Here is a 24214-nt window from a genome sequence, read left to right as displayed (position 1 = left end):
CCTGCAGGGGCAGCACAAAAAAGCCAGAAAGCCTTAAAAGAAAAGAAAAGAAGATTCTCTCCTCCCCACGGAGAAATTCAGTGAAACTGTCCCGTCCCCCATTTCTCTGCCCACAAACAGGGTGGAGACTTTCAAGAGCCATTTGTGCACAGCTCTAATTTCTATTGGCATTCTTCTACCACACAGTTATAAAAGCACAGGGTATTCTCTGTTCTTAGGTATGATCTCTTAAGCCCTGGGGAGAGTACAAAAAGGCAGGGTCAGGATTAGCTATGGCTAGCTCTACAAGTCACCAAGTAACCAACACACTTCAGACAACTACATCATTTTTTACATCTACATACCGTTGTCCCTTCTGCTCGAATGAGCTCAGTATTTGGTTCCCTGAGAGAGAGAGAAAGAGAGAGAAAGAGAGAGAGAGAGAGAGAGAGAGAGAGAGAGAGAGAGAGAGAGAGAGAGAGAGAGAGATCTATAAAAATGAGAACTGCATCAGGATAGAACAAGAGTTTTTCATTGTTCTCATTGTCAAATGAGGGCAGTCTGTTGTCTGTTACATCTTGGCTATTGAATCCTGCAGTGGGGGCTGGTGGCTCTGAAATCAGGGTGGTGGTGAATCTGCTCCAGGTTTCAGTCAGAACTCTAAAGGAGCTTTGGATAGCTCTGTTGGAGTTCTGACTGGTTCTGATTGAAACCTGGAGTGGATTTATCCCCTCACTGACTTTGAAGCCAACAGCTTCCACTGGAATTTGACCTTTATATTTAGGTGGTGGTAACTTAAATGATTTATGTTCAAATTTATAGACATCTCCTTAGCCGGAACAGGGCACCAAGCCCAGGCCTGTAACAGTCTATGGGAAGACATGGAGGGAGGAGTCTGGTGTGTTCTTAAGGACAGTGTGAAGTGAATTCACTGTGCCTGAATAAAACACAGGTGGGACTAAAAGTTATATATAATTCCACATTTTCCCCCCTCAAGGGCTTTCAAAAACTCAGATAAACCAACTGTGGACAGTTCCAGGCCGAGGAGAGGACTAGTTCAGTGACAGCTTGGGGGGGGGGGGAGAGAAGGGTCATTAACTCTTTTCTTTCCAGTATATGTCAGCACAAAGTTGCCCCCTCCCCAGCTGCTTTCCACTCCAAGAGTTAAAAGAAGCAGGTCCTGTATCTTTTACTACTCAGGAAGGAAAGCAACCAGGGAGAGGGATTTTGAACAGACAAATGGCTGGGAAGGAAAAAGTTGGGAAATGACAATAATCTTATATACGTAATATATGGCTCCCCCCTTTTCATGATGTATTTTTTGTTCTGTTTTGTTGATATTCACAATAAAAGATAATTAAAAACCCATTAATCTCTAAGGGCTATTGCTAATGGAAGTCAAATAGCCTCTAGAAGCCTTCTGAACATTGGGCAGCATTCAACAGTTTGCTCATGCTGCAGGAGTTCCCCTCCGTTTTCTCCTCCTGCACCCCGAGGTCTGCTCCAGATAGTCCTCCAATCCTCTGTAGCAGATTTTGGGTGGGTGGGGAAGCTGCAGGGAGGAGAGGGAATCCATCTTACCAAAAGTATCAATTTTGCTGACTGATGGACACCATTGGATTCCACCCAATTTGAGCCTTGTAAATTTCTGCGTTGTTCTGATGTGAATATGAAAGGACCCTGGATATCACAACTGTTTCCCCTATATTGTATCTCTTTTTGGTTTGTGACCTTCAGTGTCTCAATATTTGATCATTCACATCACTAGTATCTTAGCACACCATTAGTACAGTATATAAGTGTCAAACATCATGTTATGCAGGAGCCCTGTGATTGGATTTCCTAATGGAATCTCTCGATTCTTTCCTTTGGCAGGCATCAAATACAAAACCTCATAGCCTGCCATCTACCAAATACTAAAAGCCTCTACATATAAATGACCAAACGTAGTCAAAACTAAATACGACTACATGCCAAATATCAAGTACTGCCCAATGTGAAATTCCACTGCATGTCAGCTACCAAACATTGGCAAATACCAACTGCCAAACATTGGAACCAAATATCATTATCAACTACCAAACGTCATCAAATGCCAAAGGCAAACATGAAACGTTTGGTGATTATTTCACAAATATTCACAGAAGATAGCCAAAGAACATTTGATAGCAAAATTCAGAGAGACATTTGAGGAGAATTGTAGGGAATAAATTAATGTCAGCTTTAGATGTGAGGAGATTTCCCTAAATAATGAGGCCAGGGAGACACTCTAGGAAGAGTTAGAGTGTGATGTCTCTCCGCCTTCTCCAATTCAGTTGTATTCATAAAAGCTTTACCTGAGGTTCTTTGGATTCTTCAGAAAGATTCGCAGAAGGAACTCAAAGTCTTGACCTTCTTGTGATGCAGTGGGAGCAATGACGTAGGTCCCAGGTAGCAAGTGAAAGTAATTAGTGATATCTCGCATTTGCACAAGCGCCATCTTGTAATATCTGTTTCTGCCCTTAGAGGAAAAGGTTTTCAGATGTAATTATCATTGAATGGCATTCTCATTTCATTTATTTCTACTAGGGTTGCCATATTCTGAATCCACAAAACCAGGACAATTTGGGGGGGGGGGCTAGGATTTTTTTAAAACAACAACAACAACACCTAAGCAATATGTAAAGGTCTAGGGAAAGAAAGAAAGCTATCTAAGCTTTAGTTATCTAAGACTGCAATCCTATGTGTGTCTACTCAGAAACAAATCCTATAAGTTAAATAGGACTTATTCCCAGGTAAGTATGCAAAGGATTGCAGCCTAAAGTACTTAAGCACCTGCAAATAAATAATAGGCAAAGAACAGTTTAAGCAAACATACAGAAAAAAATGACACTAAATTACATTTCTCCACTAGTTCTCAAAAGCTAGAGGAGACTTCAATATGGAGACTTACACTCCACTGAGCAGGCTCAAGGCACCATTTCGGAGGTTGGAATTTCTCCGGCTGGCTGGAATAGGAATCTGGGATTCTTGGCTGATTGGCCAGGACATTTTGAAAATGCTTGGAAACCGTGACATTCCCAGTTTTCTGGGACATATGGCAACCCTAATTTCTACACTCCATAGGTAAATGAAAGGTAGAAGCAAGCTGAAGAAGAGCAAACCGCCATTTGCAAGATTGGAGACTCCTGACTTCCCAGCCCTTCATCCCAAGGTAAAGGATGGGAGAGTTGGTGAGTAGAGTCCAAGGTCCCATACAGCAGCCTTCCCCAACATGATCCCTGCCAGATATTTTGGATTACAATTCCCATCACCACAACCCTTGTCTGTATAGGCTGTGGCTGATGGAAGTTTATTTATTTATTAAAACATTAAAACATTTGTATCTTGCCCTATATCACTAGGATCTCAGAGCAGCGTACAGATAAAATTATACAAACAATATAAAACAATAAATGTACACAGCTAAAAATGAATTAAACCATTAATCAGGCTAAAACCAGTATAGAATTTTAAAGCAGTAAAAACCAATTAAAACAGTTCAAATAATGTGCAAGCTTGGTGAATTTAGCCATGAAAGGCTTTGTTAAAAAGCCATGTCTTTACTTGGCGCTGAAATGAACTCCGCACCGGTGCCAGTCGGTCCTCCGAAGGGAGGGCATTCCACAGCCGGGGTGCCACAACAGAGAATGCCTTCTCCCATGTCCCACCATAGCATATGTCTCGTGTTGGTGGGACATAGAGGAGGGCTCCTCCGCACCACGTTGGTGAAGGCTGCCATAGAGAAACATGACAGCAGCACAATCGGATGCACACTTACCTGGAAGTAAGACCCATTGAATATAATGGGACTTACTTTCAAGGCAACATGCCTAAGATTGCACTGTCCACGAAGACAGTCAACAAGAGTGTTTGGAAATCTTTGGGAGATAAGAGATTCTGTCTACATCTTTGATACGGTCATGAACAACTGACGCAGGGTGACAGGACTTCAGCAGGACTGCCAGGTAAGCCTGCAGGAAAATCCCCAAGAGACTTCAAAATAGGGCCTTCTATGCAGTGGCTCCAAACCTCTGGAACAAACTCCCATCAGAGGTCCACCATGCACTATCTTTGTAGGCTTTTAAGAAGGCCTTAAAAACATTTTATTTTACTGTGGTCTTCCCATGATGAGTACTGTTATTGCTTCTTTCTGGTTTTATTGTTGGTTTCATTGTTTTTAATTGCTATTTTATTGTGATTATGTTTTTATTGCTTTTAATATTTTAACTGTTTTTATGTATTTTATTGTTGTAAGCTGCCTTGTGAGGGCTTCTGACCTGAAAAGTGGCCAAGAAATGTTTTAAACAAATAAAATATTTTTTAAAAAAATCCATCTGGATTCATCAACCCCCAGGGGTGGACCATCAAATGTGGTCCCCTAACCCCGCAGATGTTACAGGTGGCCTGAAGGTCAAAACACATATTCCATGGTGATATGCTTGTTATAGTTCTGCTATAGACTGTGAACCTTATATCTCAAACAACAACAATACGTTTATTGCTCAATCCACAGATTGTTGCAACACATACAAACTTGACATTTAACTATACTACATATGGTAAAAATTACATTACATAACATGCATTACTGAAATGATAGTAAAATGGGAGCACAGCAGACATAGAGAAACCTTTAATTACTTCTCAATGACATTTCATTTATATCTCTGAATCTTTATAATAACTCACACCAATAGTATCTAAAAACTTTGCTCTACATCTAGTAGCTTTTATTGCAAATAGTGCAACCCTTTGTATCACATATGGGTCAGTTGAATGTAATAAATAACTCAGTTTTTCCTTAGCACCCCTGTATTTCACTTTCTTTAAAAAAAGGCTCCAAATAACTTTTCCTTATATCTGTATATAAGGGACAGTCAAATACATATGTACCTTATATCCATTCTCATAAGAAAATAACATACGCTGTTATATTTGTTGCTGTTCCAATATTTTCATCAAGATGTAACAATAAATAAAATGCAACAGCTATTATTGTGATGACATATAAAGACAGCATAATAAAAACCCTGACTAAACGTATTCTTACAAATACACTGGAGTGTATAAATCCCATTTAGAATGGTTACACAGTGTGGCACAATAATTTATGAGCCATGCCTTTGGGAAGAAAAAAAACAGAGAGCGGGAGAGAGGGGAAAATGCAACTGCTATCTTGCAAAAAGAAAGAAAAACCTATTTTTTAAGGGGAGCATGGGAGGTATTTGAACTTCAAAATGTGATGGATTAAAACTTCAACAAACCTAAATGGGGACTTCTTTTGAAGATAATGGTATCTTTTATGTATAAGTATTTCTTTTTTCCTAGAGATTCAGAATGCCTTTATATTATAACACTAGGAATGTTTTTAAACAATCCCCCGATGCCTTTATAACAGGTTTTGCATGATTGTTGTCACAAATAGAAATTCTGTTCCCTAAGACCAGCGCATTGAACAACTGGCAGAATATATATTATCACGCCTTTGTTCCCCCCACCACCCCAGACCACCAACCAAATCTACATATTTAAGATCTTGTATGCAACTGTAAAGATCAAGTCCTTTGACAAAGATAAAACAACACAAAAAAATTAATTGCCTTTAGCTTGCTCTTCCATAATGTCATGTAGAGAGACAACCACAAGGAGTACCCACATGTTGTTGTTGTTTAGTCGTTCAGTCGCTTCCGACTCCATGGACCAGCCTACGCCAGAGCTTTCTGTCGGCTGTCACCACCCCTAGCTCCCCCAAGGTCAAGTCTGTAACCTCCAGAATATCATCCATCCATCTTTCCCTTGGTCGGCCCCTCTTCCTTTTGCCTTCCACTTTCCCTAGCATCAGCCTCTTCTCCAGGGTATCCTGTCTTCTCATTATGTGGCCAAAGTACTTCAGTTTTGCCTTTAATGCCATTCCCTCAAGTGAGCAGTCTGGCTTTATTTCCTGGAGTATGGACTGGTTTGATCTTCTTGCAGTCCACGGCACTCTCAGAATTTTCCTCCAACACCACAATTCAAAAGCGTCTATCTTCCTTCGCTCAGCTTTCCTTATGGTCCAGCTCTCGCAGCCATAGGTTACTACGGGGAATACCATTGCTTTAACTATGCGGACCTTGTTGTCAGTGTGGTGTCTCTGCTCTTAACTATTTTATCAAGATTTGTCATTGCTCTCCTCCCAAGAAGTAAACGTCTTCTGATTTCCTGGCTGCAGTCAGCATCTGCAGTAATCTTTGCGCCCAGAAATACAAAGTCTGTCACTGCCTCCACATTTTCTCCCTCTATTTGCCAGTTATCAATCAAGCTGGTTGCCATAATCTTGGTTTTTTTGAGGTTTAACTGCAACCCAGCGTTTGCACTTTCTTCTTTCACCTTTGTCATAAGGCTCCTCAGCTCCTTCTCGCTTTCAGCCATCAAAGTGGTTTCATCCGCATATCTGAGACTGTTAATGTTTCTTCCTGCGATTTTAACTCCAGCCTTCGATTCGTCAAGCCCAGCACGTCGCATGATGTGTTCTGCATACAAGTTGAATAGATAAGGTGAGAGTATACATCCCTGCCATACTCCTTTCCCAATCTTAAACCAGTCCGTTGTTCCGTGGTCTGTTCTTACCGTTGCTACTTGTTCGTTATACAGATTCCTCAGGAGGCAGACAAGATGACTTGGTATCCCCATACCACCAAGAACTTGCCACAGTTTGTTATGATCCACACAGTCAAAGGCTTTAGAATAGTCAATAAAACAGAAATAGATGTTTTTCTGGAACTCCCTGGCTTTCTCCATTATCCAGCGGATATTGACAATTTGGTCTCTAGTTCCTCTGCCTTTTCTAAACCCAGCTTGTACATCTGGCAATTCTCGCTCCATGAATTGCTGGAGTCTACCTTGCAGGATCTTGAGCATTACCTTGCTGCCACAAGTATTTTTTCTCAATATAACTTAAGAAGAGCCATGCTGGATCAGACATCACTGAGGTCATCCGAGGGCCTGCTCCTGGTGGTTCCACCTAGATCCATCCTCCGATTGGAATCCACCAGGGAAAGAGCCTTCAGCGTGGTGGCCTTCAGCGTGGTGGAATTCCCTGCCTCTGGAGGTCAGACAGGCTCCAACCTTGTACTCCTTTTGGCGCCACCTGAAAACATCTTTATTCCAAGAAGCCTTTCTTTAACATGCAGCCTTGGATTTCTATGTTGTTGTTGTTTTGCTTCTTTTAAATTTTGTTTTAACTGTTTTATTCTGCTTTTATTTTCATTTTACCTTGTACACCGTTCCGAAATTTTTTCAATGAGGAGCGGTATATAAATATTCTAAATAAATAATAAATAAATCTAGTCCAGCACTCTGTTCACACAGTGGCCAACCAGCTGTTGACCAGTAATGCACCCTCCTGCCCATGCTCCCCAGCAACAGATGTATATAGGCTTTCTACCTCTGATACTGGAACATGAGGTTGGAATAATCTATAGCATGACTGGAAATGTATATTAGCCATTACATAGGTACTATGAAATGTAAGGATGTGGACCAGATGCTTGATGGAAGGTAGCCAAACACTTGTATGCTCCATGCTTGCCCTTTATGGCTTATTAAATCTATCAGGGAGGGTATGTCCATCTCTGTTCAGGAAGAGGGGGAAGTTCAAGTGGGCCAGACTTTTCCCCTGGCCTGAGATTCTGTGCCCATGGTTTATCGTAATGTCCAAACATGGGCACTATTTCTCAGGCTCACGTTTAGAATTCAGTTGTTGAAAAAGAGGGAAAAAGCACCATGAAAAGGCTATGAGAAAAAGAGGCGACTAGCTCGGTTGCTATGAAATGTCAAAAGAGGTTTCTTTATTTTTCTTATCCGAAATGCAAAAAATGTTCAAAAAACTTTAAACCAAACTCCTACAAATGCTCAACGTCTCGGATCTGAAGATCCTTCGTCAGGAGCTGTACAACAAAATGAATTACTTTTTGAAGTAATTATCAATTTTAAACCTTTTAGGTATTTTTTACAAGACCACAGAACAGTTTGACTGCCGACGGAGACAGAATGAACATGACTGCGGTCTTGTAAAAAATACCTAAAAGTTTGAGAATTTGTAGAAGTTTGTTTTAAAGTTTTTCGAACATTTTTTGCATTTCATAGCACCAGAGCTAGTCTCCTCTTTTTCTCATCACGTTTAGAATTGCCACATGGAAATAACAATGCTGTTGTGAAGATTAATTCTTAACGTTAAGAATAATGAAACAAATTCAAGGGTTCAGTGTAGCACACATATAGACTAACTGTTCAGATATTTTAATAAATTAGCATGAGCTTTTTGTGGGTTACAACCTGCGTCATCAGATGCTATAAGTAGAACTGGAGGCTTTGAGTCTGAAAAGCTTAAAACATCTGAACAACTAAAATAGTTGTTCTATACATGTGCTACACTTAACCCTTGAATTTATTAAGAGAAGGCTAACACAGTTATACTATAATATTGTAATAAAATGATTAAAGACTGTGAAACTAACATTGTAATAATTATATAGAAATGAATATGCGAACAATTTGTTAGTAATTTATCAGCATGTATTAGAGCCCACACCAATCAATAAGAAGTTTATGATGATTTAATGCAAAACAAAACAAAATAAAACTTACCTGTGGCCCAACCTAAAAGAGAGAAAGGAAGGAAAACAAGTTAAGCATAGAGTTGAATGATAGGCCTATGATGTAATCCTGTTGACCAATCAAGTGGCATTCAATTGATTAGTTCCTTACTTCTGACTGTTTTTTTAAAAAGAATTTATATAGCACCATCAATATACACTGCACTGCAAGAAGAGACATCTCCCCACCCCAAAAGGTGTTTTGACAGTATGATCAAGAGAGGAATAGGTTTGGGGTAACACAAGGGGAATACCACCCCTGTTTTAGGTGATCATCTAAATCAGACATAGATGTATATGCCCAGATTGTATGTGAGGGGGTTCTGTACATGTTATTTTGGCCTCTGCTTTTCTCAGGGTTTTCGATTGCCTGGACAAACCAACACACATTGGGGTACATTGCATCCTTTGAATGACCAGCTGAAAGCTTGCTGTAAACCCACCACCACCACCTTCTTGGTCAGTTTGATAGGTTTATGGGTTCTCAGGATTGGACTTTAACATTGTTGGTAAGTAGGATCTGTAATGTAGTTGGGGTTGTTACAGTGGGTTCGGGGGGAAAAATCCTCTGTAAAATGCTCTTGAGACCCCAGCTGTGGAACATTTACAAGAATGCTATTAGCACTAAATATCCTTTTAGGAGATAGTCCAGTTAAGATCTAATTAAAACACACACATTTTAATCTGTGCTTAATGAATAAATTAACCATATTGATTACTCAATTAATTATTTTAGTACTAATTATAACTCTCTTGAACAAGATAACACTTCCTGTTTACTCTGTGCAAGTTCTTTCCCTTCCTTGTCATCTCTCCTCCCTGACTAGAATCACACAGCAGTATTTAATATACAAACCCACAAAACTACACATGTCTATTGTAATGCCTCCCTCATGAGACCTGTGCTGAGGTCTAAATCGCCTCTTAAGTTTACATAATTATTCCTGCCTGCCCGTGTTCTGGTGCCCCCATGTTTTCTCTCTGTAGTTCCTTTTACTGCACCAGAAGCTGCTTCCAAAGTTACCTCAGATTTTGTTCAGACAGTGCAAGGCACTACTTTCAAAAAAATGGGCAGGTCAGTAGTGGAAATGAAATTATTTCCCTCACAGAGAGACAAATTGAAAACCCAGCATGATTTCAGAAAACAAACTTTTACATTTCAAAACTTTTCAATTACATTTTATGTATGTATGTATGTATTACATTTATATACCGCCCCATAGCCTAAGCTCTCTGGGCGGTTTACATTTAGAACATGGGTGAGGCATAGGGCAGTATCCAATGCTGCCTGTATGCCAACAGGACCACTAGCACAAAGGGAAAATAGCACTTCTTGAAATGAGCTGAAATGCACATTTCTGGAATGGAACAGGTCACCAAAGCTAGCAAAAAGGATCCCCACCGACCAGTCCCATTCTGGAAATGAGCATTTTCGTTCATTTCCAAAGCTGCTCTAGGAAGCAGTAGGGTCCCATTGCACTAATAGGAGGGTTCAGTTGGTGCAACACAAACAGTGGTGATTCAGCAGTATTGAATGTTGCCCGTTGATTGTGTTTGATGAGCTTATTCAGTGCACCTGAGCCCACGATCCATATCCAATCTGTGGTACATGCTGTACTGATGCTCTGCCTCTCACACTATGGATCTATGGGCTGTGCCTGGATGGCAGATTCTACATTGGAGCCAGAATGGGTGGAATGCGATGGCACATCACAGGTTTATTTTTTGAGTTCTGCTTTATGCCCTTCACATTTTGCACTAAAACACCAAACAGCATTCTGGAAACAGCTCTAACTCTGGGGAGTAGTCCTCAGTAAATTTAGTTTCCTTTTGGATTACAGTGTAATTGTGTGAAGATGGGATAGCTTTTCTTACTCCCTTTCTGGAGTGGAAATAATAACTAATTGATATACTAGGAACACAATGATGTTTGTGCCTGAAGGAGAGAATTTGCCATTTGACCTAACAGCTATGCTGATGAAAAAGCAGAAAAAAACTAGAGATGAGCATGAGGAGAGATTATTCTGGAATGTCTGCCTCAATAACACTCTGAAAAACTGTCTACTAAGGGGCCAAACTAAACATTCTCCTAATTGTGCATAGTGGAGCTATGCTAGGATGACCATATGAAAAGGACAGGGCTGCTGTATCTTTAACAGTTGCATAGAAAAGGGAATTTCAGCAGGTGTCATTTGTATGCATGTCGCACCTGGTGAAATTCCCTCTTCATCACAATAGTTATAGGTGCAGGAGCTATACTAGAGTGACCAGATTTAAAAGAGGGCAGGGCACCTGCAGCTTTAACTGTTGTGATGAAGAGGGAATTTCACCAGGTTCCCCATATATACAAATGACACCTGCTGACATTTCCTTTTCAAAGATTCAGGAGCCCTGTCCTCCTTTTCATATGGTCACCCTAGCTATGCGTGAGTGTATCCCCTACCCTCCTGAAAGTGTATGCAGCCCCAATTTGGACTGGGACCACGACCTTTCAAGAGAGGAAGGCTTAAGCTCCCTCCACCCATTTCATGCTGAAATAGGGTGACCATATGAAAAGGAGGACAAGGCTCCTGTATGTTTAACAGTTGTATTGAAAAAGGAATTTCAGCAGGTGTCATTTGTATATATGGAAAATCTGGTGAAATTCCCTCTTCATCACAACAGTTAAAGCTGCAGGTGCCCTGCCCTCTTTTAAATCTGGTCACAGTATAGCTGCAGTATAGCTCCTGCAGTTTTAACTATTGTGATGAAGAGAAAAATTCTCCAGGTTCTCCATATATACAAATGACACCTGCTGAAATTCCCTTTTCAATACAACTGTTAAAGATACAGGAGCCCTGTCCTCCTTTTCATATGGTCACCCTAACCCTACACACACACACTCTGTGGGAGGAGGGGTTAAAAAAAGAAAAAATAGCCACATTGCTTCAAACATTGCTTCATACTGGATTACCCACGGGAGTTTCTGTAATTTGGGTTAAACAACCAAGGGCTCATCTACACCAAGCAGGATATTCCACTATGAAAGTGGTATATAAAAGGCAGGAGCCACACTACTGCTTTATAGCGGTATTGAAGTGCACTGACAACTGTTGGGGCCCATAGGCACATGGCACATACCGCTTTCATACAGCACTCATTGTGCTATATTCTGCTTGGTGTAGATGTTGCCCCGATAGTTGTCAGTGCACTTCAATACTGCTATAAAACTGGGCCCTCTGAAGAGAAAACAGGTATGATCCGAGGTTGGTGTGTGGTCCATGGGATGGTGCTGCACTGCCCCCCCCCATCCAGCTGGGTTCCTCTGCTGCTCAAAAGAGGCTTGGTTTGCATCCAGGATGGAAAAGACCTCGTCCCCTTTCACCTCTTTCACCCCTTTCACTCAAAATCCCTGTCCCAGAAGGTCTGTCGAACAACTACATCTGCAGAGACTGTGTGATCAGGAACTGAGAGAAACCCAAGCGATGTCTCCTGTGCCAGCAAGTACCAGGGAAACCCGCATTGTCCCAGAATGCCTCAAGGAGCCTGAGCCCTGTTCAGAACAGTGTGTCTCAGCCGTCGCTCCTTGCAACCGGTGCCTCTAAAGACGAAAGACGGACGACAGAGATTAGGAAATTGTACCAGCCCCAAGAAGACCAGGCTTATGTCCAGCGGGTAGATGGGATCCTTTCCCAGATGGCTCGTGGAGAGGTCGGAATGGACCGAGTTTTGTGTCCCCTCCAGCCCCTAGTTTTCCATTCTCCAGCTCCTTTCGACAGATGAGATTTACATGTAGAAGGTGGGTAGGAACTGGCAAAAGGACTGAGAGCGAAGAGCCAAGAGAAATGCTGTCTCATGTTTTAAATGGATATTGTTGTTTTTTTATAGTTTTGGTGGTTTTTAAATTTTGTATATCTGTTTTTAATGTTCATTGTTTTTAAGTTTTGTAAACCGCCCAGAGAGCTTCAGCTATGGGGCGGTATATACATGTAATAAATAAAATAAAGCAGTAGTGTAGATTCTGCAGTGTACTTCAATATCACTATAAAGCAGTCGTGTGGCTCCTGCCTTTTATATACCACTTTCATACCGCTTTCATAGTGGAATATCCTGCTTGGTATTGATTAGGCCCAAAATTCTCCTATTGCCAGGTAGCTGTACTTTCACTCCATTTAATATGCTCAGATATTAGATAATTGTCACCAAAACCAAAGTCACCGAGAGAGATTTCAGCCGGTGCTGGGTCCAGGTTTTTGAGGGTCCTTGAGCAAGACACCCTCCATGTCCTCCCTCCCTCAGGGAGTCGATCTTCTCACCCCCACTATCACCAGCTGCCATTGCTCTTCATCCCCTTTCCCGTCATTTTGGCCACTTGCTTGCTTGCCAGTTAAAGAGCCAATGAGCAAGCAGGCGGCAGCATCTACCGCTCTTCCTTCTCACTACCAACATTGCGTGGGCCCAAGCGACAGGCAAGTGAACCAGGAGGTTGCAAGAATGAAGCAGGATGCAAGGATGATGAAGAGGAGGAGGAGTAAGTCCAGGGAGCTCCTGTCAGTGGGTCCCTGCTGGGGTGTGGGCCCTCGGCAGATGCCCAACCAGGCCTTCCCTTAACGCCAGCCCTGATATCAGACTGTCAGGAAAGAAAAGCAGAAAACGGGCTTGCAGGAGGGATTGTAACCCAGTTCCCTATTTGGCGAGGCTCGAATCAAGCCATCATAAAGCTAAGGCTTTCAGCCAGAGTGGCTAAGGGGAGATTGCGTTCTGCCCTGCAGTAGTTACACTCAAGAGCAATATATTCCTGAGTGAGCCTTGTTAGGCCTTTTCTACACCAAAGGATTATCCCAGGCAAATGGAGGGATCGTCCCTGCCTGCTCCCGAGATCCCTTGTATGTCATTTGGATGCATAGGGATGATCCAGGGATGACCCCAGGGAAAAAGGCAGGTGTAGAAATGGCCTTAGAGTGAAGCCAACGCCTGAGGCTGCATTTGCATTCTCATTTGATGGAGGAGAGATCCTCTATTCTAAGGCTTCATTCTAGGGCACCATCTTCTGAAGTAAGCTGCTCTACAAGGATGATAGTATATTTGGGGGTTCTCCTAGAACCATCTCTGTCCTGAGGCTCAGGTGGCCTCGGTGGCATGGAGTGCCTTCTAACAACTTCAGTTGGTGGCCAGCTACGCCCCTATCTGGACAAGGATAGCCTAGCTTCAGTTGTCCATGCTCTGGTAACCTTCAAATTAGATTACTGCAATGCGCTCTATGTGGGGCTGCCTTTGAAGATGGTTCGGAAGCATATAAGGTTCAAACATATAAGATCGATTTTGGCCCGCTTGCATTGGCTGCCTATATGTTTCCGAGCCCAATTCAAGGTGCTGGTTTTAACCTATAAAGTCTTACATGGCTTGGGACCACAATACCTAACAGAACGCCTCTCCTGACATGAACCTACCTGTACACTACACTCAACATCTAAAGTCCTCCTCTGAGCACCTACTCCCCCAATTCTGGAATGATCTCCCCAACAAGGCTTGCCTGGCACCAACATTGTTATCTTTTCGGTACCAGGTTAAGACTTTTCTCTTCTCCCAGGCAGTTAACAACATATGCTGAGTTTTTTTTCTTAACTGACCACAGAATAGTTGTTTTAAATGGATATTGCTGTTTTTATGCGTTTATATTTCTGTATATTTGTTTTTAATGTTCACTGTTTTTAACTTTTGTAAACCGCCCAGAGAGCTTCGGCTATGGGGCAGTATATAAATGAAATAAATAAATAAATTCATTACAATTTCTGAAATCTCTAAAGCTATATGATTTTAGAATGTTTTTAGGATTTTTTAGAATGCTTTTAGGATGTTTTAAGGATGTTTTAATCATGTATGCTATGTTTTTAATCAGTTTTAATGTGTTTTATATTCATTGTTGTTCCCCGTCTCGATCCAAGTGGAGAGGCAGGTAAGAAATAAATAATAATAATAATAATAATAATAATAATAATAATAATAATAATAATAATTAAAATTATACAACCTTCTTTGGTTGCAGGGTAGGGAGGGAAAGAGAGGAGCGGTGTTTGTAACATTTTACTTGGGCAGGGAGAAGTGGCATTACTTACCTTGTCTATCAGGAAACCAATGGGCCTTGTATTATTCATAGGCTTTTGTGCCACGGACACCACAACGTTGTAGTTTTTCATCTCAGGCTCCAGTACCTGGATGGAATATTGAGGGTTTCTTGAAAAGGCACCTGTTGTGAAATCAATCATTTCTATTATCAGACACATGCAACAAAGTCTGGATTTGTTAAGATCTCCCTCCTTTATCTCTCTGTTTGACAACAGACTGCTACACGTACATGCTTTTATGTTCATGGTCCTCTGGAAGAGGCAAGTGGGTGCAACAGCCTTCAGCCTGTCTACCCAGCACAGTTGCAGGCATTCCATTAGTAGTTACTTCTTAAGACTCTCATATACATTGTCACCATATGACCTCAAAGGCCTGCTCTTTAATCTTATGTAATGGTGAGTATGCTCTGTTTAAAGAGTCGAAAAGAGATAAATTCTGCAAGCACCCACGGGTTCCTGTTGACCGATACTGTAACATTGTTGAAGCTATGGCTGCAATTCTATACACACTTGTCTGAGAACAGGAACGTAAGAAACCACCTTATACTGAGTGAGATGCAGCTCAGCAGCTGGGGGACAGCAGCTCACTGGGTTCAGGGCAAGTGTGGGGAGTCCAACAGACTCCTGGATGGCCTTGCAACCAGGAAAACACAATATCTGACGCCCTTCAGATGTCTGGATTTCACTTCAGATCTGGATCCGAAGCATGTTGGACCAACATGCCGAGGCAGTTTAGGACCAATTTGGAAGCTCTGAGTCAGCCTCCAAAGTGGGTCAAGGGGTGCGAAGTCCTACTGATTAGTACTTAGAGCTACTGATTAGTACTTCTGAGACTCTTTAATAAATAGCAGATGTTGTTTTTATATTATTATTATTATTATTATTATTATTATTATTATTCAAACATCTTTAACTGGTGTGTAGCCTCAGCAGTGTGTAAAATAAGCAGATCAAATCTCTAAAAGCTATATAAAAATACAAATAACTACCCAATGGATTTTTGCATATCTGATGGAGGTATAAAATAATACCAACTATCTGGAAAGAGATACCATGGATCATTAAGATTATGTTGTTGTTATTTTTAAATTCTAAACAAACATAAAAATACTGGATCATCCAGAACTTTACTTTTGCAGTTCAGGCCCTGGTAAGAGTGTATCATTTTGAAGTGTGTTGATACAAAAAATTAGGGAAATATTTGATATGGGCATGGGCAGGGTACTTATTAGAATATCCTGCCCAAATCTATTTCATTTTCTATAATTTTTGCATTTCCTTTCAAGCGCAAGTTTGTTCCATCCACCTTCTGCATTGGCCTGAGCATTTTTCAAAAAAGTTTGCATAAAAATTTGCATGAATTTCATGCGCACCAACATTTGAACACATTTTTATATCAATTCCCCCTAACATACATATTTTGCCAGCTCTTTCCTCTAATATATACCTTACTGTATGCAAGTTATCCTTGTACATACATTTTGTAAACAACAAGTATGCATGTTGGTACACACATTTTGATCGGAGAACTGCAGCACAAAGAATAATGGTGTTGGTTTGCATACTAGTTTGCAAACAGCAAATTAGGTGGGTTCATATTAAAACGTGCATCAAATACATTTCTCCCCATCCCTCATACTTATTACCATTATGATGTATGACATGCATGTCCATGGACCAATTGCTTTGCTCTCCAAAGTTCAGGAATGTTGGCACATTATTGCAAACACACAGAGTTGTAAAATTCTCTTGGAAATCTTTACATGACATCCTGATAAAAGAGAACATATTTCATTCCAGTGCAGCAGGCAGATGTCAGTAGTCACTTCTAGGGTTCATTTGAATTTTGAGGGAAGCCAAAGCAAATTTTCTGAAAGAAATTTCTGCACAACCCTACTTTACTCTTTCCCCAATACCCATTTTCATTACATTTTTCAATCCTCCTTATGCAGTCACGGGGACTAGAAACATTTTTTGAAAAAGAGAGGTGAAAATTGCATGAGTCTAATGAAATGCATTGAAAAGGCCTTTGGCTGTTGCCAATCCTTTTCTTAGAAAAGGCTCTGCATCCTGCAGCCTCATGTTTAATACATAAATTCAGCAGCACTCTCGAAATGTGAGCAACCCACTGTAAAAACAACAGGTGGTCATACATTTTCTAGGCTTGGGGTCTTAAATCTATTGCACACAGAGACCCAAGAAAACAAATTCGTAAGTGTAGCAATACCAAAACTCGCCATTATCCTTGTTCTCATAGAGAGTTTTCTTGTATTGTTTCGGAACTCGATCCCACTCCCCGGAGCTGTAAAACACAACATTTAAAGACATGAATTGTCTCATCATCATATCAGCCATTTGTAGACTTTTGTACACCTCTGCTCCAGGCTAATCTTGGCATCAACAGCACACTTGCCCATGGCTCGCCACCGAAGTACCCACATGGGCATCAGCTCTCCTTTTCAACATAATTTGTCGAGAAACAGGGGCAAATCAGTTACCTTTCACTGTCCTGACGGGATCGTTTTTGAAGCAAGGAGATCCTCACTAGTAGTGTTGTCACCTACTAATGCAGTTTCTGATGTGTTCAGTTTTACTTAGAAGAGAAAAAGCTTAGTGGTTCCCCTAACCACACCCAAAGCACAAGTTGCTCAGCCACAAGACACAGAAGTTAAGCTCTGGTCAATATCCGGGGATTTTAAAAAATGGTGGGGCACATGGGTCCATGAAGGGAGGGGGCAGGTCTCATGCTCGCAGAGTTGTCCACCCCAGCACTAGGAAGAACTGAATCCAGCCCCTAAAAGCATCAGGAATGGGCGCCTACCAAGGCTGACCCTCCTGTTAGGAAGAGTGAGATGGTCACCTCAGGCAGCAGATTTTGGGTCTCATGAAAAGGCAGCAAATGACTTGATGATTTTTTCTTTCAGAAAAATCTTGACTAGCCTTGTGTACTATGCACCTTGACTTGGGCCAGCCCTGGTGCCTAACTACTACTACTACTACTACTACTACTATTATTATTATTATTATTATTATTATTATTATTATTATTATTATTATTTAATTTCTATACTGCTTCATCGCTGAAGCTCTATGGGAAATTTACAAAAGATTATGTCACTTGTCTGTCATTTCAAATTCAACTGCAAAGACAATTGCAGGAGATGAGAGTTCTAGTTCTTCTTTAATGAGATGCTCACTTTGCAGCCACAAAACCCAGAAGTATCGGCCTGGTCAAGAATACAGCTTGGGAAAATCAGCTGGTGCAACTACACCCCAAGGGTAGAACTGTATGTTACAGGGAATACAAGTATGCTGCAGCAGTGGCAACCAGAACTCACTGCTACAACTTACTCAATCCATCAACATGTACTACAACTTACCTCATTTCCTAACATCATCATGCATCACATTTTTCTGTGTGATGATATAGGAGAAATGAGTAGTGTAATGATGACAGGACTTGAGGCAAGCTGTAGTACATGTTAATGGGGTTGGGAGGACTTAACCAAGAGTCCATTGGACTCCCTCCTCCCAGACACTCCCCCACTTCCTCCCAGCTACTCCCCCCTGCTTGCCTGACTGAACATCTGCAGGACTTATCTGAGAACTGTGCATGCGCCAGTGAGCCACCTGGCCTCCTCTCTGGGCTCCCCCCTCTGAGCCACTGTTTCTGCTCCCGCCAGGCCACTCCCCTATTCCCAGCTGTGATTATATATCCTGTTGTTTAGCCGAAGTTCTTCTCATAGCTCAGAACCTCCAGTATACAAAGTTCTTCTCATAGCTTGGAACCTCCAGCGTGCCATAGCTCAGAATCTTCATACTACACATTGCCACACATTGCCTTAGTGTTTTATAAATATAGACTTTTTAAAAAACAGAAACAGAGTTCTGACTTTAAGATTAATTGAAGAACTGCAGCATGCATACATTTGTGCTGTGTCAGTTCCTTTAGCTTATTTGCATCTTTCCCCCCATTGTGTTTCTAATGTGTAGGTGCACATTGTCAAAACACTGCAAATCGTGATGTAACTGTATGTACAACTACAGCGAGGCTCTTTTTGTGTGTGCAGTGTTTTCCTGATATGCAGAAAGAAGCTTGATGCAACCAAGATATACATACACAAAAGTTTGATGATATCAGTTCTACAAGCGCATCAGGTGCACAATTGCCTTATGGGTGAGAGCACTGAGTTTGTTTTTGGCATCATGTGTATCAATACCAGAGGTGAGGGAGGGGAAGCCAATAAACTGGAGAATCCTGAAGTTTATTATCTCCTTCCTCCCCCTGCCAAACCCTGTGAACTGATCCACATGTGTGCTTTGATAAAACAGAAATATTCAGTGAACTATGCATGTGCAGTACTCTGTACAAAATACAGAATAAAAATGGAAGCAATGGAGGATCATTCCACTTCGACTTTGGGGGAAAAGAGGAGTATCCAATGCTGCCACAACACTGGTGAAAATGAATGCTAGTGCCATGAGGAGCTAGCGCTTGCTAAGGCCAAATTAGCACTCCTGGAATGGGACAAGTGAGTGAAGCTCATGGGAGGCAGCTTCTCTGACATGTCCCATTCCAGTCATGCTAAATTGGTTGGGTTTCCAAAGTTGTGCTAGCAAACCCTAGCTCCCCATGGCACTAGCATGACTTTCTGCTAGTGCATGTTTAGCCTTCCAAGACCACCAGCGTTAGATACTGCCTATGGCAAGGTAATTAAGAAATAGAAAACCCCTGCCGGCATGAACATTTGTATTGCTTTTTGTGAACATGTCTCCCAACGTATGCATTTTAAAGCAATTGTCTAATATATAGATTTTTTTTTGCAAGCAACTTTCCCTAATATAAAGCATTTTTATGTTATTTTCTAGGGATGTGCTCCGCTTCTAATCAGACCGGCGAATTAGAAGCGGAGTGGGGGCTTCACCTGCCCTTAAGGCGGAGGCGAAGAGGATTGGGGGGCCGGCGGAGCGTGGCGAAGGGGATCGAGGTGAAGGCGGATCCTTCGCCTTGATCCGGAGCTCCACTGGAAAGGTAAGTGGGGTTTACCGGGCCCTGCCGCTGTCGCTGTCGCCCATGCGGCGACAGCGGCAGGGCCTGGTAACCCCCCCCCCGCCCTCCTCTCCCTTACCTGCCTCCGTCCGCGGTCCGTCGGCATCTTCAATTGAGCCCGCGTTTCAACCAGGAAGTCTGGGCCAGACTTCCTGGTTGAAACGCGGGCTCAATTGAAGATGCCGACGGACCGCGGACGGAGGCAGGTAAGGCCCCCCTCTCCCTTGGTCCCTTACCGGGCTCTGCCGCCATCGCCACACGGGCGGCAATGGCGGCAGGGCCCGGTAAACCTCCCGCCCTCCTCTCCTGGCCTTACCTGGCGCCATTCCCCTCCACTGCGGAGCTCCGATTCGGAGCCGGAGCTCCGCAGCGAAGAGGTGCGGAGTATGGGCGGAGCGGCGGGGAGCAGAGCGGGCCAACCCGAAATTTTCGGATCGGCCTGCGGGGCGGAGCGGGGGGGTCCATGCACACCCCTATTATTTTCACATACACATAGTTTTGTGTGCATTTTGGCATTAAGATGTACATTTTTGTATGCATAGAGAACTGCACTGCAAAATTTGGACAAGAGCCAATACCAAAACAGGACTGTGTTTTGCTATAAGTGTGAATCAGGTAGGTTCATACTAAAATGGGAATTGATTAAATTTCTCCCCTATCCCAGTTTATTTCTTGTAATGATTAGTTCCACCTAAAAGCTTAACATTCAGCCATTGGATAGCTACTGATTAATTTGAACTGGACTTCCTGTGCACAAAAAAGTTCCACATTCCATTGCTAGATCGTGAACATGTACTTTTGTTACTGGGATGCTTGGAATGCATCCCGGATACCACTGAAATAAATGGGAAAGTTCTCATTGGCTTCAATAGTCTCAGATGGCACATTTAATAGGAAAATAATTATTTGTATCTCTAACAGCAGCAGTCCCACTATGCAGACACTGCATCTGTGTTAATTCCCAAGCCACAGTTTTATAATTAAGTGATAATTGTGTTGTCCTCATAGCATTAGCTGAGTATGAATCAATAATCATTGATCTTCACAACATAAACGCAGCTTCACCAAAATGTCATCTGCATCCAGATTAGACTTCAGTTTTGCAAAAACTGGGAATTGCTGCAGCTGTTAACTGAGCATCAGACACATCTGCACAAAGACACTCAGTACCAACAAAAAAGGGGTAAGTAACACAAAGCTGTAACACTACAAAGTCATTATACAGTTTTCAATCCAGGACCATATTGCCCAAATGGTGACCCTGGTCAGATGACACACTAAGCCATGGTGGTTAAGCATTTTGAGCTAAACATTATGGCTTAGCATGTCATGTGAACCATTCCTAACCATGGTGGCTACATAACCATGGTTTAAACATGCTCCCTAACCATTTGCTGTAAATGGTTAGCAGCCTGACCATGGCTTAGCATGCCATCTGAACAGGCTTGGTATGTTACTGCAAAATTATGAGGCATAAAACATCAGGTTCTTTTCAGTCTTACTGCTTTCAATGAATTCATGCTTGTAAATTGTTCTTAGGTCTGTGGAAGACATGTTCTACAATACAAGTAAAACAAGATACAATGGCCAAATCTTGGACCAGACTGTAAACCAACAAAGTTGAACTTTTGGCAATGCTAGAGGGGGATATTTGGGCCTCCAAAACCAGAGGGTCAATTGGGGGGGTAGGTGCCTGATTTTCCCCAAATGTTTCCAGTAGTGGGGTGCACACTTCTTGTGGTGACAGGAAGCTTTGTCTCTCCCCTGTAGTTTAACTTGAATAGCTTTGCCACTGCCTGTGGCGTTGAGGGTGGCAGCAGCAGCAGCAACAGTGCTGTTCTTGGTGGCTTCCCATTCCCATCTACCCCCATGACTGCTCCTGGGAATCTTGTGGAAGAGGACCATTACTACTGAGAACACCTCTGTTGCTTCAGCCACAACCACTGCACTGGACGGCCAATTCCACCTCCAACCTGGGTCCCTCCCAACAGATTGGCCTACAACTCCCATCATCCCTAACCATTGGCCATGCTGGCTGGGGTTGATGGGAGTTGTATGCCAACACATACGGAGGGATGCAGGTTCAGAAGACACAGATAATATTAAATTAAACAAATGAAGTGGAAGATAGTCTTCTGGTCTAATCTGAAATTTGCCTCTTATTATTTACAACAATAATTAGGTTTGGAGGGCGAGATCAAAAGAGTGAGTGATCTGGCCTAGTCTGAGTAAGCAAAAATGGAATGGAGGTGATTTTAGATATGATACATAGATTTGAAACAAACAGCATGAAATACCAGCTGCTGGATTAGCTGCTAAATCCCTATATGCTGGCTCTTGAATGAGCCTTCTCACATCAAGATTCAAAAGATTCATCCTTCTTATGAGATACAATCTTTGTCCTACCTATCGCTCCAAGCTCCTTTCCACTCCCCATGGCCCCAAGGATTCCAAATTCTGATTAAATGTTCTTTCCCATCCATGTAGGGAACCTATTGAGCAGCAGGAAAGAAAAAAGTCACAATCACAACTTTGCATGTCTGGGTTGTTCAGTGGAGAAAAGAGATGTGAAGGTACATTTGCTTTTACACTTTGGAAAATTAACTTTAACCCCTGATCTGACTATCAGCAACTAAAGAATGATAGATGAGATCCTTTCATATAGTAACCTTGCTCAAATCCTCTAACAGTGCACTTGGAAATGGAGAGAAATTAGTTTGGTGTGCATTTTAATACAAACATATCTATTTTGCATTTCCCAAGCCAACATGTGAACCAAAAAGCTGTTACACTTCCAAATTTGCACTTTTATGACTTTTGCAATGCAGTTTTCCTAATCAAAAAGTGCATATATTAGGGGAAAACACACCCAGAAGTGCATGTATAAGTGAAAATAACATACAAAAATACTTTACACTAAGGAAGGTTGCTTGTAAAATGTGTACGTTAGGAAATATCAGGAAAGATATAGGTATATGTGGAAAAGGTGCATAAAATGCATACGTTAGGAAAAATGCATCGAACATGTGGCCTTCTTTTCTTTTTTAAAGCATACTGATGCAGATATGGGGTGACATGAACACAAAGTTGGAAAAATAAGAAATTGAGTGAAACTGAAATTGATAAATCACTTCTGTGCATAACGTAGAAGCCACTGACCCTGTTCAAACAACACACTAAGTCATGGTGGTGAAGCACTTTGAGCTAAACATTATGGCTTAGCGTGTCATGTGAACCATGTCTTAGCATAGTGTGTGAACCATACCTAACCAAGGTGGCTACATAACCATGGTTTAAACACACTCACTAAACATTTGCTGCAAAAGGGTTACCTGCTTGACCATGGCTTAGCATGTTGTCTGAACAGGCCAATGGGTTTTCACTTCATTGTAAGTTGCGGTACAGCAAAGAACCAAGATAACCTCTCTGTCTATGGAAGGCAGATCTTGGATCCAACCTATTTATTAGTATTATCTCTAAATAAACTGCCATGGGTGAGAAAAGTATAATAATAATAAATAGGTTGGATCCAAGATCTGCCTTCCATAGACAGAGAGGTTCCCACACATGGAGGGTAACTTTGACCAGTGTTCAAGGACCCTCCCCTCACCACAGCTGACCCATCCAGCAGGGTCCCCCAACTTTTTGTGCAGCCTTTTTAGGGGGCTGGAAGGGCTACTGTCGGGAGGAGAGGAGGAGGAAGTCTGTTTCTGCTAGCCCAGCTGCACGTGCCTAAATCTGTCTTTTACCGGTTCAGGAATTTCCTGACTATTGAGCACGTTTTAAGTATGACTGCTTTCTGGATGTTCATGTGGATGTATTTTGGTAGGTCCAGTTTCTGAAGATTTTCTGTAAATTTCTTTGATGTGATGCTGGTGACTGATGTGACTAATGGAATAATTGTGACATGTTCCTGTTGCCATAGCTCTTTAACTTCCATGGTGTATGGTTTTTTCTCTTTTCCTCTTCTTTTTCTACAACATTTTTGTCATTAGGTATTGCTATCATCATCATCATCATCATCATCATCATCATCATCATCTATGAAAATGAGTTAAATGTGTTTTTCATTGTTGTTGTCGTTCCTTCAGTGTGGAAAGTGGTTTAATGGGTTTAGAACTGGGGCCAGAAAATTTGGCCAGATTCTTGAAAGCATTTATTGGCCTTGGATATAGCATTCTGCTCCCTGGGTCCCTTCAGGCCACACAGCATCTGTATACTCAGGGAGGAAATTAAGATCTTCACATAGGTTGAATTGTCCACATGGGAGGAAGGAGGCAACATCAATTCCCACAGAAAATATTGTAGCTTCTTTTAGGAGCTATTGCTTTCTGCGTTTCCAGTTGTGAATAAATTGAAAACATGAGAAGCACCAAGGCAGATAGGCCATAAATCTTAGAGTTTTGTCATTTTGGAATGTAATCACC

General features: G+C 41.9%; 1 protein-coding gene across 1 annotated transcript in view; it reads right to left on the bottom strand.

Annotated features, from left to right (window-relative positions):
- CAPN13 (calpain 13) overlaps window positions 1-24214 on the bottom strand; it is a 114944-nt gene that overhangs the window by 32669 nt on the left and 58061 nt on the right. The window contains exons 8-14 of the mRNA XM_063125393.1: window positions 22194-22279; window positions 16965-17039; window positions 16384-16508; window positions 14729-14859; window positions 8626-8637; window positions 2316-2479; window positions 345-384 (exon numbers count right to left, since the gene is read on the bottom strand). Coding sequence (XP_062981463.1) covers window positions 345-384; window positions 2316-2479; window positions 8626-8637; window positions 14729-14859; window positions 16384-16508; window positions 16965-17039; window positions 22194-22279 — 633 coding nt within the window. The remainder of the gene's footprint in view (window positions 1-344; window positions 385-2315; window positions 2480-8625; window positions 8638-14728; window positions 14860-16383; window positions 16509-16964; window positions 17040-22193; window positions 22280-24214) is intronic.

The sequence above is a fragment of the Elgaria multicarinata genome, chromosome 4 (genome assembly GCF_023053635.1).
Source record: "Elgaria multicarinata webbii isolate HBS135686 ecotype San Diego chromosome 4, rElgMul1.1.pri, whole genome shotgun sequence".
Taxonomy (NCBI): Eukaryota; Metazoa; Chordata; class Lepidosauria; order Squamata; family Anguidae; genus Elgaria; species Elgaria multicarinata.
This window is presented reverse-complemented; position numbering and strand designations above follow the sequence as displayed.